Here is an 18,934-nt window from a genome sequence, read left to right on the forward strand (position 1 = left end):
CACAGGTAAGAAAGCTCCAAGCACACACTTCTTACTCTGATATGATCAGATATATCTGATAATAATATGTCTGGTATACCATTAATGTGGAATGGTTTACGTTCCAGGTTAGTGTAGTGAGGCGTCTGTTGCTGGGGTCGACGACAGAGTCCTCTACAATGTAAACAGACCGTGAGAGGTTGCCGGGGAAGACTCGCTCCGCCCACCGAGGCAGTCGATTGGTCTTTGTGAGGAGACGTCGGGAAAGGAGAAGGTTATCTGGAGTCACTTCACGAAAAATCACATCCTCTGTCAAAACATGAGTACTGAAAGAGAGAGAGAGAGAGAGACAGAGAGAGAGAGAGTTGAACAGGTAAAGATAGAGGCTGCAGGTGGTGTGAGATGCTCCTGATCTGCTGATGATCAGTACCTGTATGGATTCGGGTATCTCTGCCAGAACGCAGCCAGAACCTGCTCCCACGTGCTCCTGATGTCTGTCTCACTGAAGAAATACTTCCCCATCTCTGACAACACAAAAAGAGTAAATAATTAAACAAGGATTCAGGAGGCGTTGTTCAGCTTGTGGTTTCTCAGTAACATGATAAGCTGTAGGTTTATTTTTCTCTTATTAACTTATACTTAACTTATCTCTTACTAACAACTCATAACTCAGTTCATGAACATCAATTGCAACTATTAAAGGATGTAACGTAAGATGTGTTCATGTGTTAATTAATAATTAATTGTAATTGTTAGTAAGTTGCTGAGGTGTGAGAGGAATAAACACTTGGAGGCGTGCCGTTAGAGGAAAATAACCAGCTTCATCACACAGTGTATGAGGAGTATGTGCATTATTACAATGTTATTACATGTATTAAAAGGGTGGAATAATATACATGCAATAACACACACACACACACACACACAAAACAAAAACAAAAAAAACAGGGAAATAAATACTTCTTATTTCCCTAAACCTGCTGATATAAGGTAATTTTTGCAACATCTCAATAAATACTACTTTTTATTATCAGTATTTCCATCTCAGATCCCATATCGAATTAAGAAAGCCCTATTTCTTGGTTTACACACATTAAAGTCCCTCAATTAGTCTGTAAACAAAATACTCCAGTTTTTCTTGCTTGCGAAGCGATTTCATTTTCACACCCGTATTCCGCTAAATCCCGCCTCCTGATCTAGGATTGGCTAATTACACCGCTTACAACGTGGCCTGACGCCAATACTGGAATTGTAACCAATCAAAACGCTGTATTTGGAAGCCCGCCAACCAATCACAATAGATATGTCGGAATGTGGATGTGGAAAACCATGGCGAATGTGATGGCGGAGTTAATTTAGCTTTTAACGTTTTGAAGTAAGTTAGAATCTCAAACTGAAAGAGTCCAATTAAAGAAAAAATCTCAACTAACATCTACAAACGTTAACCAGCTAGCTATCAACCACAAAATGAGTAAAATAACGGTAGAAAGGTTTCGTTTGAGATGGCCAACCCGTGTCTGTATCTCAAACGGCCGCTTAGTGCACTACAAAGGGCGCAGAAATCTATTGGTTCATCCCCTACGTAATGCAGTATTAAAGGGAATACGAAGATATTTGGGATATTCTAATCTAGCGTTAGTACAGTCACTGTTGTTGACTGTCGCCCTTTTGTCCCGCATTAAAACCGAGTGAATGTTCTAAAATAAACCAGCCCTTTAAAAATAGTCTCTGGATATTAGATATTAAGATATTACCTTCTTTAATAAATGAATGAATAAATAAATTAGAACATAGCTAAGCAGCAAAGTATACCTAGCCACAGCTGCTTCACACTAACCTCAGTCTCCAGATTTAATACGATGTTTCAGATGTGTATCATCGTCGGTCTATAATGATCTTCACCATATTCAACAGTCATTTTGAATGACTGTTGAAGTGTGACATCTTGAAGTGTAGACTGAACTTTTCCGTGGTATTCAAAGCGAGTCTGAGTCCAGTCTGACATAAACCGCATTGTGAATTATTTATGTCACCGCTAGATGGCAGTGTTCCAACAGTTTACAGTTCTCCCCTTTCCCCGCTAGATGGCACTGCAGTGCCGTGTTCTCACCATAGTGTATATATTATTTCAGACGCTAGATGGCAGCATAATATCAGCTTTTTAAGTGTAATAATTTTGCATTATTGTGTATTAATTGTATTAAAATGTAATTACATTTATTAAAATGATTAAAATATTATATAGTATAACATTTAAAGCTTGATATTTCAATTTTAACCCTTTGTTTTGCACATTAAGCTACATTTTAAAACAGAAACAAAACATTTCTTTCAGGTATTTATTTAATTTTATTTAAGATGAGGCTTTTATTATGTTTTGTGCAAGTAGATGACGATGAACTTCTGACTAGTGAAGTTTCTGTCCATTTTCATTCTGACCTGTGATCTGGTTCTAGATTCCAAGTGTCCTCATAACATCATATAAAATAGTAGGTAGAAAGTTAAAATTATGACTAAAAATCTATAATGGTGATGGTGATGATGATGTTTTTGTGTACACACAGTGATCTAAAATCTCTAATGTAGGGAATAGTAAATTAGATGCCATTTAGAGCACACCTCTACGTCCTCCTCCTGTAGCTCCACCCCTTCTTCTCCTCATCAGAGTGTCTCTGGTTCTTCTGCATATTAAATGAACATGCATTCATCCTGAACAGAGCTTCATCACTCCATCACATCAACATGAATCCGTCCGAGCGTTACGGATGCACTTTCCTGGTAAAGATTATTATTATTATTATTATTATTATTATTATTATTATTATTGTTTTTACTTTATAACAAGACACAAGTTTATTCGTCCCACTTCCTGACATTTTCTTTCTTTCATTCTTTCTTTCTTTCTTTCTTTCTTTCTTTCTTTCTTTCTTTCTCCCCAGTTCCTCTTCATCGTGGCGGTTGTTGGATGGCATGATCTGGATAACACAGAGTACGACTGCTGGCCCCTGGAGAAACCAGACGAGTTAAACATGATCGACTGTGGAGGTGCCATTACTTTTACACACACATTATAGGATATTGAGTTTTAACAAATAGATTAATATACAATAAAATTACACAGAGATCCAAATGTTATTAAGCAACCTTGTGTGACAACCCTGTGTGTGTGTGTGTGTGTGAGTAGGATTAGAGATGGCGTGGGTGTTACGTCCTCCAGAGAAGGTTCTGAGCGGTGAGGAGTTCAACGTCATTTATTCCATAACGGTTAATGATAAGTTTTATCAGTGGGCAGTGGACCATGATCTGTTCATTCACAGGTACATACACGTCCGTCCGTCCGTCTGTCTGTAACCTCATTTCTGTCTGTATCTCTCTTTATTTTTTTCCTTTATTTCTTTTAGTTTATTTCCCTCACTCCATATTTATTCTTTGTTTATTCTTAAATTGTTTTTCCTCTACTCTATATATACAGTATACAGTATACAGTATATATATATATATATATATATATATATATATATATATATATATATATATATATATATATATATATATATGTATATATATATGTGTGTGTGTGTGTGTGTGCGTGTTGTAGGTCGATTAAAGATGCTGATGAAGCTCGACGTTTCTGTGAACAGCACGAATGTCCCAGTAACTGGAAAGATGCCAATGATGAGAACTGCTGCATTCACCACGCTAACATCCACTCCTGCCCTATGGGTTACATGGTACACATACACACACACACACATGCACACACACACACACACACACACACACGCACACACACACACACACACACTAACTAATGCCTAAACTTACATCTAAGATTTACCTCAGTGACCAAGGAAATATTTTGGCTTTTTGTTGTAGTTTGTGAGGACTGAGTGATTGTCAGAAGATTTTACAAAATTCTTGTGGTCTTAAAACACACACACACACACATACACACACAAAATGTGTGTAAATTTCTTTCTCTCATTTTGTAGAAAGAAGCAGATGAGAGAATCTGTGGTCCGTGGATTCCTGATGATGGCAAAATCTTCACACACACCATCTCTACATCCGGCAAAATGACCCAAACCAACTGGACTGCCAAGGTCTCAGAAACACACACACACATACACACACATACATATGCTTAACATGACATCCTGAACATAATAACACAGCGACAGATTCACACTTAATCATGGTGGAGAGAATAGAATCTGTACTTCCAGAATCCTTCTTAAAGCTTATGAGATCTTCTAACAGTGGAGGCACCTGCTAGTATCTCTTCATGAGGAACAAAATCAAGATGTACATCAACTTTTTAAGGCACTTGAAGATCTTCATTCAGGCCAAAGGGTAGATGACTGGGTTCTATCCATTTGTTTTAGTGGATCTGTGGGTGGTTGTGAAGAGATGGTGTGCTGAGGCTCTCCATGGTGCTCCTGTTACAACCTCCTCAACACACACATGGACCTGAAACATTCTACACATAATTGAAGTATTATGTGATTTCCTTACTCTTATTCCCCCGTATGCCCCGCCCCTTATGTGTAGGTGGTTCTGGTCCATGAGGGTCTGACGTCTCTGATTGCACACATCCGTGTGGGGAACATGCAGGTGGCTCTGGAGGCCAAGAGCACTGTCCTGCCCACCATCAGTACTGTAACCTTATTCATGTAGAGTGTGTGTGTGTGTCTGTGTGTGTGTGTGTGTTTGTGTGTATTTCAGCCTTGGGATTCAGTAGATTTACTGTGATGGTCTGTCTGACTGTATGGGCTGACTGTGTGTCTGTGTGTGTGTAGTGTGTGGTGATGATGTGTGTGATGAAGAGGAGAGCTGCTCCACGTGTCCAGCTGACTGTGGTGATTGTCCTCTCAGTGCTTCAGCACGTGCCGCTATAGGACTGATTGTGACTCTCATCATCATCAGCTTCATCGTCACTGCTATGGTAAGAACACAACACACACACACATGCACTTTCATACATACACGCACACACACACACACACACCATGACACTCATGTTCGTCTGTTTGTAGTGGTTTAGGTATCAAAAACAGAAGTTGTTGTGGGATGAGAGTTGGATCATCGACTTCAGCCAAATAAAACAAGGTAAGTGTGTGTGTGTCTATGAGTGTGTCTGTGTGTGTGTGTGGTGGTTTGGGTTCTGTATTATTGCTTTGGCCTTGTGGTAGAACAGGAAGTAATGTGTATGTGGTATATAGTATGTGTCTGAGTTTTTGTTCTCCTTGTGTATGTGTGTGTGTGTGAGTAGACCACGTTGCCCGGGCGATGGGTAGTATAATCAGCATTCCAGCGGTGAACATTGACTCCAACGCCAGCTGTGTGACGGGTCTCAGCTCCTGCACTGGCATGCCAACCTCTAACAAACAGCTGTACACACACACCGGCATTTAGTGAGCACTCATACATACATACATACACACACACACACACACGCATACACATATACACTAATACACGTTTCCTCTGCTGTTGTTAGTGATGGACGAACTGTTGCCATTAAGATGATAAAAACGAAGACGTTTTCTCTGTCAAAGGTCATCAGGCAGGAAGTCAAGCAAGTCAGGTACCTAACACACACACACACACAATATTTAATATATTTAGCAGTATAATAAATGACTAATAATTGAAACTTAATATTGAACATTTCTTAAGTTTCACTCCACATCTGTTTGATGTTCTTGTGGATGAACCTCTCATTCTTCATGAATGCAAATTAAACAAAAAATTATTAATAACTATTTATTATGAAATCGCTCAGAGAACTCGACCATCCGAACCTGTGCAAGTTTTTCGGAGGTTGCATAGAGGTGCCCAACGTTGCCATAGTAACCGAATACTGTCCCAAAGGCAGCCTGAATGATGTGCTCCTGAACGAAGAGATCCCGCTCAACTGGGGCTTCAGGTACACCCACTCAGATAAAAACCATGTTCATTACTTAGATAAAGGTATTTCTGATTCCTGGATCATAAAGAAGACGTTTCATCTGTAAACATTAGCTAGCTAGAGCAAAAACCCACAGAAACATAATGTGATAATGTACAATACACTGAATCCTTATACAGAGTGTGTTAGAAACTCAGACAATAAGAGCTGAGATCATTTTAAAAGATCCTTTGATTGTGTCAGATATCTTACTATTAAATAAGTGTTTCTGTAAAGGACACGTCATTAAGTACAGTCACGTGTCTCACGTTTGCAGGTTCTCATTTGCGACGGATATCGCACGTGGAGTGTCGTACCTGCACCAGCTGAAGATCTGCCACGGAAGACTCACCTCATCTAACTGCGTCATTGACGACCGCTGGGTGTGTAAGATCACAGGTGTGTGTGTGTGTGTTTATATGTGTGTGTGTTATTTACTGATGTAACATACCTGCAAAATGTACATTACACTCGTAAGGTTTCAAATTCTACACTAATCTGATGCTCACCTCACATTTTAAAACACTGTTGCATTGTGGGAAATCATGCTAATCAGAATGTCAGAGATAAAAGTTATAGTCAGTGCCAGTTTTCAGCGCACTGTTTATAAAGCTATTCTTATAAATGATCACAGTCTTAAAACTGTCATAATCCTCACAAGCTCTTAATTAATCATTTGGATTAGCTGGCTAACACAAGCTAACTGGAACAGAATGTCTAAGAGGATTGCAAAAGATTCTAGCGCTAGTCACTAGCACCTGACCTGTAGGTTAAAATGTTTATGGCTTTATTTTGAATTGAATATTTCACTCTTTACAGCTAGGTTTTTTTTTTTTGGCTAACAGTACAGTCGTACAACCAGAGTGTGTCACCTTGTGTATTGTGTGTGTGTGTATGTGTGTGTGTTAGATTATGGTCTGCGTGTGTATCGGCGTGAAGATTGTGCTGAGCCGCTCACCACATACCAGCTGAGGCTGAGGGAGGTGTACACTCCTCCTGAAGCCCAGAACAGCAACCTGGAGCCCACACTAGCTGGAGATGCGTTCAGGTACACACACACACACACACACAACATTGTATTAGTCCACTTCCCTGTATGTTGCAAATAGAATGCTTTTTCAGAAATACTTGATATTTGATGTTGACACGTGTGTGTGTGTGTGTGTCCACAAGACATGTTATCAACAGTGTAAATATTTCAGCAAACAGGTTTGTTGTGTTATTTATTTTTCTGTTTTTATTTAGTTATTCCATCATTCTCTTGGAGATTGCCACAAGGAGTGATCCGGTCCCTGTGAGTATCTCAGTGCTGGTGTGTGTGTGAATATCATATATTTACACTGCTGCTGAGTTCTGGATTGTGATTGGTCAGAAGGAGTTGATTAATTCTAGTAGCGTAGCTCCTAATCACAGATTTATATGAATGCACTTACTCTGATATGTTATCATCTTGCTCTATCTATCTATCTATCTATCTATCTATCTATCTATCTATCTATCTATCTATCTATCTATCTATCTATCTCTCTCTCTCTCTCTCTCTCTCTCTCTCTAAGGTGGAGGACAGTTCAGCAGACTGTGCCTGGTGTCCTCCACTTCCTGAACTGATTTCTGGGAAAGCTGATAACACCTGTCCCTGTCCTACTGAATATGCAGAGGTACACACACACACACACAGACGTACCATATGCACATAAAATACACAAAACATTAAACCATAAAAATATCAGTGGTCATCTGTCCCTCCATGTCATGATCCCTTGTTTCCTGATCCTCAGCTGATTCGTCGATGCCGCTCACATAACCCCGCCCACCGGCCGACCTTCGAGCAAATCCGAAAGTTTGTTCACAGGATCAACCCTCACAAAGTCAGTCCAGTGGATATGATGATGAGCCTGGTGAGTACATGTATACACACAAACATACACACACAGGAAACTATAATGTCCAATTAATCTGTATGTGTGTGTAGATGGAGAAGTACAGTAAACATCTGGAGGTTCTGGTGGCAGAGCGCACACAGGATTTAATGCACGAGAAACAGAAAACTGACCGACTATTGTACAGTAAATACACACACAGACACACACACACACACACAAAATGAAGCAACTTATAAAGCTTTATTGTAAGACCTGCCCAGTTTTCTTTAAAGCCCAACTTTCATCCGTCAACACTTCCATCACATCATTGTTCTCTATGTGTGTTTGTGTGTGTGTGTGTTGAAGGTATGCTGCCAAAGCAGGTAGCCGATGATCTCAGACAGGGGAAACAATCTCAGGCTCAGAGCTACGTCAGTGCTACAGTCTTTTTCAGGTACACACACACACACACAAACAAGAAACAATATTCTACTACACAGATCAGGCATAACATTATGAGCACTGACAGGTGAAGTGAATAACACTGATTATCTCATCATCATGGCACCTGTTAGTGGGTGGGATATGTTAGGCAGCAAGTGAACATTTTGTCCTCAAAGTTGATGTTAGAAGCAGGAAAAATGGACAAGTGTAAGGATTTGAGTGAGTTTTACAAGGGCCAAATTGTGATGGCTAGACAGCTGGATCAGAGCATCTCCAAAACTGCAGCTCTTGTGGGGTGTTCCCCCCAGTGGTCAGTATCTATCAAAAGTGGTCCAAGGAAGGAACAGTGGTGAACCAGGGTCATGGGCAGCCAAGGCTGACTGATGCACGTGGGGAGCGAAAGCTGACCCCTGTGATCCGATCCAACAGATGAGCTACTATTGCTCAAATTACTGCAGAAGTTAATGCTGGTTCTGATAGAAAGGTGTCAGAATACACAGTGCATGATGGGTCAGGGCTGTTTTGGCAGCAAAAGGGGACCAACACAATATTAGGCAGGTGGTCATAATGTTATGCCTGATTTCAGTTCCATCTGTTGAATTTTTTTACTTTCACTGTCCTTTTATTTAGAAATAAAGTAATATGGTTAAAAATATAATAGCAAATTAAAAAAGAGCAATTAAAACTGATTAATAGTGATGTCACTAACCAGCTCATTACAATAACATCACCATTACAGTAATTAAAGTAATTAAATTTAAAAAAAGATTTCTTTGCAAGTGAAAATGTCTTGATTAGAGCAAAAGTCTATATTCACATTTAATGACATTTATAAAAAATATATAATCTTCAAATGACTATAAAACTCTTCCGTCTGTGCTTTAATACTGTGTGTGTGTGTGTGTGTGTGTGTTGTTCAGTGATATAGTGGGATTCACACAGTTGTCCAGCACCAGCACTCCATACCAGGTTGTCGACTTCCTGAATAAACTCTACACAACTTTTGATGAAATCATCGACAATTATGATGTCTATAAAGTGGAGACCATTGGAGACGCCTGTATGACTGCTGCTCTTCTAAACATACAGAGATCTGTGTGTGTGGATATATGATAGATTCCTGGTTCTATGATGTGTGATTGTGTGTGTGTGTAGATATGGTGGTGTCGGGTGTGCCCCGTGAGAACGGGATCCTCCACGCGTCTGAAATCGCCAGCATGGCTCTGGACCTGGTGTCTGTGTGCAAAACCTTCAGGATCCCACACAAACCCCAAACACAGCTACAGATCCGCGCCGGAATACACTCAGGCAAGAACACGCACACACACACACAGTTGGAGTCACTGAGTAATTTTTTCCTGTCTAACATCACACTGTGTGTGTGTGTGTGTGTCAGGCCCGGTGGTGGCGGGTGTGGTTGGGACTAAGATGCCACGTTACTGTTTGTTTGGAGACACTGTAAACACATCGTCACGCATGGAATCCACGAGTGAAGGTAAAAACTATCACACTTCACACTTCCATAAACACTCTACTCTACATTTGCCTGCAAAAGTGCAACACACTTTTTAAGGACAGAAATAAAACGTTTACAATCACAAAGAAATGAAGAACATTCGTTCAGAATACAGTGGAAGCATTATAAAGGCAAAAGTGAGACGTCTTATTTATCCATTTGTACGTCCTAGCTCTGAAGATCCAGTGCAGCTCCAGTGCCTTTTACCTGCTGGAGGAGATTGGCGGATACATGCTCACCTGCAGAGGAGTGTTACAGGTCAAGGTAAGGCGCCGCTGACGCTAACACACTCACTCCTTAACTTCCTGTTTGAAAGTGGAGGACGTGCAGAGTTTGTTGTTTTGTTCACAAACTCCACTTTTTCAGCTCTACACTCACTTCAGCAGAACTTTATTATTTGTTTGTCAAACAAAAAGAAAGACAGTTTGTATTCAGATTAATTACACAAACTAATACTGGGTTAATAAACCACAACAATCAGATATACAACAGAAATCAGGAGTGTGGAGGAAGAAAACACAAGCAGGCGAAACTCTGCATTTTAATCCCAGCAGGAAACACTGAGGATTAAAGAGAGCATGTAATGATGAGTAATGAACAGGTGATTAATTAATGACCACAGCACTAACGAGACCAGGAGTAGGAGATGCTCCATACTGCACAAGTGGCTGTTATAGAGACACAAACTGGGACACAATCAGCGTGGACGTGATAATCCTGCGACCATCTGCTTCATGTCTCTCAACGATTCAAAACATGCAGCATATGAATGAGGTTATAATGAGTTATAAAGGCTGAGTTATTGCTCTCACACAGAACACCCTTTAATAACTCCACAGTTCGAACACCATTTAGTTTCCTTTATTAACTCCACAGTCCACAGTCTCTCTCTCTCTCTCTCTCTCTCTCTCTCTCTCATATATATATATATATATATATATATATATATATATATATATATATATATATATATATACAGTATATATGTGTGTGTGTGTTTTCCTATCTCTGTCTCTTAGGGTAAAGGAGACATGGTGACATACTGGTTGGAGGGAAAGCAGTCAGCGAAGGTCAGTAAGGAGAATAAAGAGAATAAGGAGAATAAAGAGAATAAGGAGAAGAAGGTGGATGATGGAGACAGAGAGCAGTTTGATCTCCTCCCTGGAGTCTGCAACAACAACTACGACAACACCAGCAACGATCTGTTGTTTGACCCCAACTAACACACACACACTGTGAGACACTTAGATCAACCTCTGTCTCTAATCTCTTTTCTGTCTGTGTTTAATTACTGATAAAATAACTATAGATGTCATCAGTGTCACACTCCACACTTATTATCATGCTGTTAGCAGGAGAGCTAGCATGTTGTTGATCTGTGTGAAGGTTGTGTGTTTGTCTGTTTCTCTCTGTATGTTGTGTACAGTTATGTGCAGCTTGCCTCAGGTCTGTAGAAAACACTTTTATAGAAACATGAACACACACACACAGTTACATGTCAAATGTCTCAAATAGAAAACCATATTGATGTTGAGATTTTGTAGGAACTCTGTCAGAGGTCACGATTAGTAAACATTTAAAAAGTAATAATAAAAATACTACATGAGACACTCCTTCTTCTCTCTGTTTATTTCTCTCACACACAGCATCACTTATTCATAAATGACTGCATTTAAAGCCAGATGTTTATGTTAAATGTAGTTCTGTACATTTACATTACTATTAGCAGCAACACACACACACATGCACAGAATGTTAAACATCTGCAGATATACACATCACAGATAGCAGAGCTGAAGTGGGATTGGGTGACTCATTAGATAAGGAAATAGATCTCAGGTGTGCTGAAGTGAAGAGCCACCTGAGACTGAGAGAGAGAGAGAGAGAGAGAGAGAGAGAGATGTCCTGCTGTGGTGTGTATACGATGTGACGGCTGCAGCTGATTCTCTCACTGATCTGTTATTGTAACACACTGAACTAAACATCACACACACTGGGTTTGTTGCTGTGTGCTACTGTGTATGTGTGTATATGCGTATATGAGTGCATACGTGCGTGTGTGTGTGATCAATGTCTTTCTAATCTTGGGACTGAACTAGAGCTCAGTTCCACAGGTGGCAAAAGGGAAACACGGCTGCTGCACTAAACTGTGCAGTCTGTAATAATGAGGACACACACGAATGACTGCTGGGTGTCCAGCAAACACTGGATACGTACTGCTTACACACACACACACACACACCACAGAAATGCTGGAGCATCTGGTGCATATACACAGAGCTATTGAGGTCGGAGAAACTTGTATAATAGAGTAGAGCAGAGAGACAGACAGATAGGAAGCAAAAGGTAGAAAGATGTCGACATATCACTATATAATAAAAACAACATAAAAACCAGAAGTCATGTGAGAAATACTAAAGATAGATAGATAGATAGATAGATAGATAGATAGATAGATAGATAGATAGATAGATAGATAGATAGATAGATAGATAGATAGATAGATAGATAGCGTGTGTGATTATGGTGGTAATTAGATGAATAATCAGGACGTGCTCTCCATCTGAAGTGCTTACACTAATTAGATGCGTGTGCACCGCATGGGCCACAAAAGAGCCCTCACATGCTTCAATCAATCATTTCATTAACATCACAAACAGAGAGAGAGAGAGAGAGAGAGAGAGAGAGAGAGAGATTAAAGGGTTTCCAGAAAAACATGAACCTGTGAATGCAGACTGATTATGAAAACACTCTCGCTTGCAGGTTTGTGCTCTCACAATCAGCCAGAAGCAGCTGTAGAAAAAAGTATATCTATTCTTCATTAAGGACATCATTAATCCTGAACACGCATAGCTCACAGGATGAGGTGTGAGTGTGTGTGTGTGACTGAAATCTAGGTTTTACTCATTTATATTCACAACAGCAACATAAACAACATAAAGATGACATTAGACAGCCTGGATTATAAACACAACACACACACCAAATATGTTTGCACAGTGCCATCTGGTGACACACACACAAACATACACTTGACGTTAGTGTTCAGATAAAAAATATATTTTTTAACCAGTTGAAATACATTATGATGTTTCCTGAACAGTCAGTAATAAACATCTCTAGCAGCACATCCCTGTGAGTTTTATTCCTCTTATAACACAGCAAACTGTCCAACGAGTGCAACATTTTGTAAAGGAGTGTGTAATGGTGTGAAGGAGTCAAGGACACACACTCTTTGTGTCCTTGATTGTTTAATACAAATACTGTTATTTCTCTTCCTTTACGTCTGTGTGTTGGTTCTCTTTTCCAGCTCCCACTGTGCAGCTACACGAGCGCCGTAGATCACAAACCCCCAGGACACCAAGACCACCACTGCCACGATCTAACACACACACACACACACACAGAGAGAGAGAGCCTGTTACACCTCAACACTAACACTCGTCTTACTTATCAAATGGTCAGTGTGTGGTTATTATTATTATTATTATTATTATTATTTAGGAAATGGTTGTTTCTCTTTAGCAGAAGTTAGCTAAGCTAGCACAGTTAGCCTAATTGCTACTGCAGTACTCACTGTTGAGAGAATTCTGTTCAGAGATCGCTGAGTTACACACACCACCATCATCATCATCATCACCTGTAATACTACACACGACACTTTTATAATCATTCAATTTAAATCACATAAAGACTGCAGAACATCCGCCAGCTACAAAGGAGCAACCCGCGTCGCCATGACAACCGCGGAAGTAAGCCGAAAACAAGCGGAAGTTGTGTACCCCAGCGTGGCGCGTAAAGGTTTTTAATGTGAGTCTTGCATGACGAATTTAAATGTAAAAAAACTTTTTAAGACGTGCTTAAGTCACTACTTTTTGGGGGGAGATTAGGGAATCAATAAATAATACGAACAATCATCGAAATGGCATAAATAATTGTATTAAAATTTGATTACATTGAAATAATGAAATTATACGCAATATTATGCAAGCATTAAACGTCTGATGACACAGTTACCTGTAGACTTAACTAAAATCTAACTAACTAAAATGTGATGTTGAATGTACAAGTAAGATTAAATAATCTGATATGATAAATCACACAAACAGCCAAGCTCATATATATATATTATTTGAAGTGTAACCTTTTTGTGTTTTTGTACTGATTGTCTTGATAATATAAAAATGTAATTTAATAACCATTTGTTTAATTTTATTTATTAACGCCTCCTGGCCGCTAGGGTGCGCATGTGCGTTCCGCGGCTTCTGATTTCCGGCTTTCTTCTGCTGGTTTTTCCCTCGATGGTTTTTCATCTGTTTAAGAACTGGATACCAAGCGATGCGATGACGTTATTAAAGTTAATAAATTGATTGAATGATCGTGAAAGAAGTGTAGGGTTGCAATCTTAATGGATGTGTGTGAAAGCGCGTTTTCAAAGACTTTACTATAGCAGGAGCTCGCGCAGCAGCAGCGGTCTGAGGTAGGATTGCTAACAGGCTAACAATCTAGCCGACAATTTGCCTGTCTAATGATTCTCGCAATGTTTCGGTTTTATTATTTTATTCTCTCAAATGTCACTTGTTTTCTGCTGTTTCAATTTTTCAGTGTGAACCCTTAAATCCTTAAAATGCAGGTGATTTGGTCAGGATTGTTCGTTTGTGCTGATAATTTTCGAATGTAACTTGCTTTTTATTATGAATCATTTTAACTCCAGAGTTTGTGAGGAGGCTAAGGCAGCTCCCCATGGCTTTGTGTTTAATTAAAGTGATGAATTGTGTTAATCTAAATGAATTGAACTGCTTAATGAAAGGTGAGCTAAAATGGTGGAAAGAGGCCGGTTGCTCTGTAGATCAGGGAAGTAAACAGGATGGATCTGGTGGATTATTTCGTTACTCAGTGTCAAAACTCAATCCTAGCTTAAAGAACCTCATGCCAATGCATATACTTTATTTTAATTAATTTATATGATTGTATTTTAACATTCAGTCAGTAAAATACTCGTGTCTTAGCTTAACAATGCAGCTGAAAGTGTTAAAAGTATCTCCCAGCTCCATGTGTTAATATCCAGTGGAACTTCCTGTCATGTGATTTATTTTTTGAATTCAGGTAGTAATCTTGAAACTCTGAATAGCAGGGTGGTGCTGACGCATTTTCTCAGCATGCACAACACATTGTACAAGCTGTTGCTTGTACAACAACAACAAATGACTCGGATTGTTTGAGAATGTTGTTGTTTGGCAGCTTTTAGCTTTTAAACTATATTCTTAAAGTAGTTTGATGATATCTGAAATAGATCATGGAAATGACAGGTCATTCTGTATATTGAGCATTATAGCGGTGCTGATGATGTGCATTATCTCCTAACAAAGTGACATGGTGTGTAATTTGATGTTAAAGATGATGGCACCCACAAAGATGAAGCTGCGTGTGAGGAAGAAGGAGAAAGGCTCTGTGAAGTCATCTCAGCAGCAGCAGCAGCAGCCACTCCGTCCCGAGACGTCCCCAGATTCAAAGTGTCCGATCTGTCTGGACCGCTTTGTGAACGTGGCATCTGTCGAGCGCTGCCTGCACCGTTTCTGCTTCCGCTGCATCCGCGAGTGGGCCAAGAACAAAGCGGAGTGTCCACTGTGCAAGCAGCCGTTCCGCTCTATCTTCCACTCGGTGAGGGCCGAGAACGACTTCAAAGAGTTTGTGGTGCTGGAGGAGAACGCTCAGAGCGCGACCACATCAGCATCAGCGACTGTTACACTGACTGCAGCAGCATTAGCAGCGGCACCAGCCGGCCAAAATGACACTGAAAGCACAGCAACTAGAACTCGCCATTCCAGAGCAACGAGGACCAGGCAGAGGCGGAGTCAGAGAGCTCAAGACCCCACCCCTTCTGCTTCCTCGGTGGAAGGTGTGCCACTGGATCATGCAACATTGGTGCAGCGAAATCCAGCTTGCCTGCGGCAACTGCTGCCATTACTGCGCCGAGAGCGAGTCATGGGAGCCAATCCCAGCGAGCTCCGCCCCTTCCTGCTGGCACGAACTGACCACATCCTACATGAGCTGGTGAGCTTTGCACGCTCCATCGAGGCCATGCAGTGTCCCCCAGCCCCGAGTTATGAAGAGGATAGCGGCTCCCAGTCCTCTATAATCAACATCTCAGAGGTCACACACACACACACACTTGGAGTGGAGGTGTAATTACATTTAGCATTACAGTGTAAAGTTATGTTCACTGTAAAGCTATATACACTGTAAACATACAGGGACAGAAGATGGATGTAGTGATAGATAGAAAAATATTTGGTGAATGGATGATGGATGGAAAGTTGGATGGATGTGTGTGGATGATGGAGTGTTAGGGGTTTGGTGGAAAGAAAAATGTATGGGTGATGTACATGTTGAGCATGAATGGATAGCTGGGGGGTAGATGAATGAATGGCGTGGTGGGTGGATGCTGTGAAGATAGTGGATGGATGGATTAGTGAGTGAAAGAATTGATAGATATTTTTTTTACTATGTCATGCTTTCTTTATAGGATGATGATGACAGTGTTGAAGCAGATGTTACAGAGGACAACACACAGGAACGCGTGCCCCCTATTCCCATGGCAACTAGCAGCGAAATCTCCCTCAGCCAATCTGCCTGGGATGATGAGACTCCAGGCCCTTCCTACTCCACCCTCAGCCTTTCACAAACAGAGGACATGGAACCTGAGGGAAACCAATCAGGTGGAACCAGTGCTGCTACAGAACAGCATGAACACAATGACAATGAGGGTAACGGTGAAGAGGAAGAGTGTATGATTGTGGGCTATGTGAAGCCGATGGCTGAACGAACTCCAGAACTTGTGCAGCTTTCTTCGGACTCCACTGAGGAGGAGGGGGGGAACGAGGCGGCTGCCACAGAGACAGTAATGAAGGCAGAGACTTCATTGTTGTCTCATGAGCAGGCCCCACTCTCTCCGAAGCCATATCCTTCCACCTCACACACAGAGAGAGAAGAGAACCTGGAGCAGTCGACAGAGCAAGATGCTGGGAAGCGCTCACAACACAGGAGGAAGGACCATGCTCCAAGGCGTAGCTTCAGGAAATCATCACACTCAGTTTCAGGTTCCCGTTCCCAGACGAGCAGTGAGAGTTCTCCTCAGAGCAGACATTCAGTAAAAATCAGCAGATCCCATATAAGATTGAGCTGTCGAGAATCAAGGAGACAGAGTCACCACATGTTAGGACAGAGCCCTACTGCTTTCGCTGAAAGAGAAGGCTCCTCTTCAGAGGAACATGTTCCAGCTCGTTCCAGTTATGTACGAGACAAATCATCCAAGTCTTTCTCTCCATGGGATTCGCCCAGTATCGATGGTGAGCGGAAGAAGAAGAGGAGGAAGAGGAGGAGAGAAAGAGAAACCGAGAGGAGTAGATCGCCTCATCGGGAGTCACGACATCGCCATGGTGACCGTGAGCTCTGGCTTCGAAGCAGCAGCAGCAGCAGTGATGCGGATTTATGCCGGGAAAAGCCTGCTGGAAAACGCAAATACAAAACTCGGCACCTAGAGAGAACGGCTCGGCGGCGGAAGAGTGGGAAATCGAGGGAAAGGGAACGGGAGAGGGAGCGAAGTCCGAGCGTGGAGATCATCTTTGAGCGTCGGGCCTCCGACACACACATGAGGGGCAGGAGGCGCAGAAAGAGGATGCGGAGAAGAGAGAGAGAGCAGACCTCACCTACCATTATCACTATAGACAGCGACAGCAACAGCGATCACACCGGTCAGACCCGTCAAACAGAGGCTTACAGTCACGCTGCTGACTTGCAGAACCATCTTATAGATGAAGACAGAGATGGCGGTAACAATCACACTGCTGACTCTCAAGATCGCACTGCTGACGACAACGAGCACATCACCGACTTTAGTGATCACACCATTGATTATCAGGAACGTCTCGCTGAGCTTAGCGATCGGACCACTGATGATAAAGACTGCGTTACAGACAGTAGAAACTGCACCAGTGATTATAAAGATCACGTCAGTGATCGGACCACTGCCTATCAGAACTGCGGGACGGTGTTTAGTGACCATATAGCTGAATATAAAGACAGCGTTGCAGGTGATAGCATTCAAACCTCTAACTGTAAAGATAAAGTTACCAGGGTTGCCGATTACACCACTGAATACAAGCATAGTGTTCGGAAAGTTACTGATCAGGCTGCTGAGCATCAGGACCACGCTGCAGATGTAAGCAGTCGCAGTGCTGATTATAAACACTGTGTTACAGAGGTTAACAGTAACAGCACTGACTATAAAGATCACGTTAAAGAGGTAAGTGGTCACACAGCTCACTCTAAACCTGCTCGTACCACTGACTCACAGGAGTCACTTTTGGACGGTGATGACAGTCCAGACCGTTTTCAGGACTCTGTAACTGATATCAGTAGCCGAGGTGAGCCGAGTGCGAGTGTTTTGGGAATGCTGAACCTGGAGCACTGCTTGGTGGATATGGTGCAGCCAATCAGGAGAGTTGATGACGGCGGCCACAGTGCAGCGAGTCCGCTGTCTCACACGCGGCTGCTGGAACTAGAGGACAGTCTGTTGGGGGAAGGGCAAGGGATGCTTAGGAATTGTTCTGTGGACCAACAGGAGGTGGGGCTTGTGGCTCATAGGGATCAATCAGAGTCAGGGATGGAGACGGAACACACTGATGTGACGAGGGACTCTCATATTAGCGCAGAGAAGAGCCCTGATGTATAGAACTACACAAACACAAATTTTCATGTGGGACTTTGTCGACTCGTGTAAAATAGCAAACCAGTTTTGTTTGTCTTTCTTTTTTTTGTTTTATTTTAAATTTTAAGCCAAGTGTGCAGGACAGATATTCATTTTTATTACTGTCACAATTTTAGTATTTATAATGCCTGTGAAGAAATGAATAAAAGAGAATAATCTGCTGTGCCACAACACGCACGTACACACAGAAGTCTGAAATACACAATACACATTTGTCTGTTTTAAACTCAGGGAACTTGTGGCAAATGTCCACTTCCTTAATAACCACCATGCCTCTTAGACTGTGTGTGTGTGTGTGTGTGTGTCTGGAATGTGTCTGCCTCTGACAATATAATAAAAATGAACAAAATAAATGGTGCAAACAATAAAACACATCAAATGAGTGTCTGACTGAGTGGGAGTGTCTTTATGTG

The 18,934-nt window shown here is 41.4% G+C and overlaps 3 protein-coding genes across 3 annotated transcripts in view; 2 read left to right on the top strand and 1 right to left on the bottom strand.

Annotated features, from left to right (window-relative positions):
* The window catches only part of prelid1b (PRELI domain containing 1b), a 3,598-nt gene extending 1,584 nt beyond the window's left edge, over positions 1-2,014 (bottom strand). The window contains exons 1-3 of the mRNA XM_058409191.1: positions 1,817-2,014; positions 410-503; positions 80-305 (exon numbers count right to left, since the gene is read on the bottom strand). Of these exons, the coding sequence (XP_058265174.1) occupies positions 80-305; positions 410-501 (318 nt within the window). The 5' untranslated portion in view covers positions 502-503; positions 1,817-2,014. The remainder of the gene's footprint in view (positions 1-79; positions 306-409; positions 504-1,816) is intronic.
* Positions 2,015-2,660: 646 nt separating this feature from the next.
* Positions 2,661-11,315, top strand: LOC131365527 (atrial natriuretic peptide receptor 1). The gene is made up of 23 exons (XM_058409132.1): positions 2,661-2,757; positions 2,919-3,024; positions 3,164-3,296; positions 3,578-3,710; positions 3,972-4,082; positions 4,531-4,633; positions 4,779-4,924; positions 5,016-5,088; positions 5,252-5,393; positions 5,480-5,566; positions 5,765-5,908; positions 6,207-6,328; positions 6,839-6,977; positions 7,175-7,223; positions 7,486-7,587; positions 7,708-7,827; positions 7,902-7,995; positions 8,158-8,245; positions 9,156-9,295; positions 9,391-9,543; positions 9,632-9,730; positions 9,924-10,015; positions 10,771-11,315. The coding sequence occupies exons 1-23, from the start codon at positions 2,722-2,724 to the stop codon at positions 10,972-10,974; spliced, it is 2,616 nt and encodes an 871-aa protein (XP_058265115.1). The 5' UTR covers positions 2,661-2,721; the 3' UTR covers positions 10,975-11,315.
* A 2,700-nt stretch (positions 11,316-14,015) lies between these two features.
* LOC131365973 (E3 ubiquitin-protein ligase Topors-like) lies at positions 14,016-18,874 on the top strand. Its single transcript, XM_058410009.1, has 3 exons — positions 14,016-14,231; positions 15,149-15,904; positions 16,278-18,874. The coding sequence occupies exons 2-3, from the start codon at positions 15,149-15,151 to the stop codon at positions 18,483-18,485; spliced, it is 2,964 nt and encodes a 987-aa protein (XP_058265992.1). The 5' UTR covers positions 14,016-14,231; the 3' UTR covers positions 18,486-18,874.
* Positions 18,875-18,934: the final 60 nt, after the last annotated feature.

Source organism: Hemibagrus wyckioides, linkage group LG15 (genome assembly GCF_019097595.1).
Source record: "Hemibagrus wyckioides isolate EC202008001 linkage group LG15, SWU_Hwy_1.0, whole genome shotgun sequence".
Taxonomy (NCBI): domain Eukaryota; kingdom Metazoa; phylum Chordata; class Actinopteri; order Siluriformes; family Bagridae; genus Hemibagrus; species Hemibagrus wyckioides.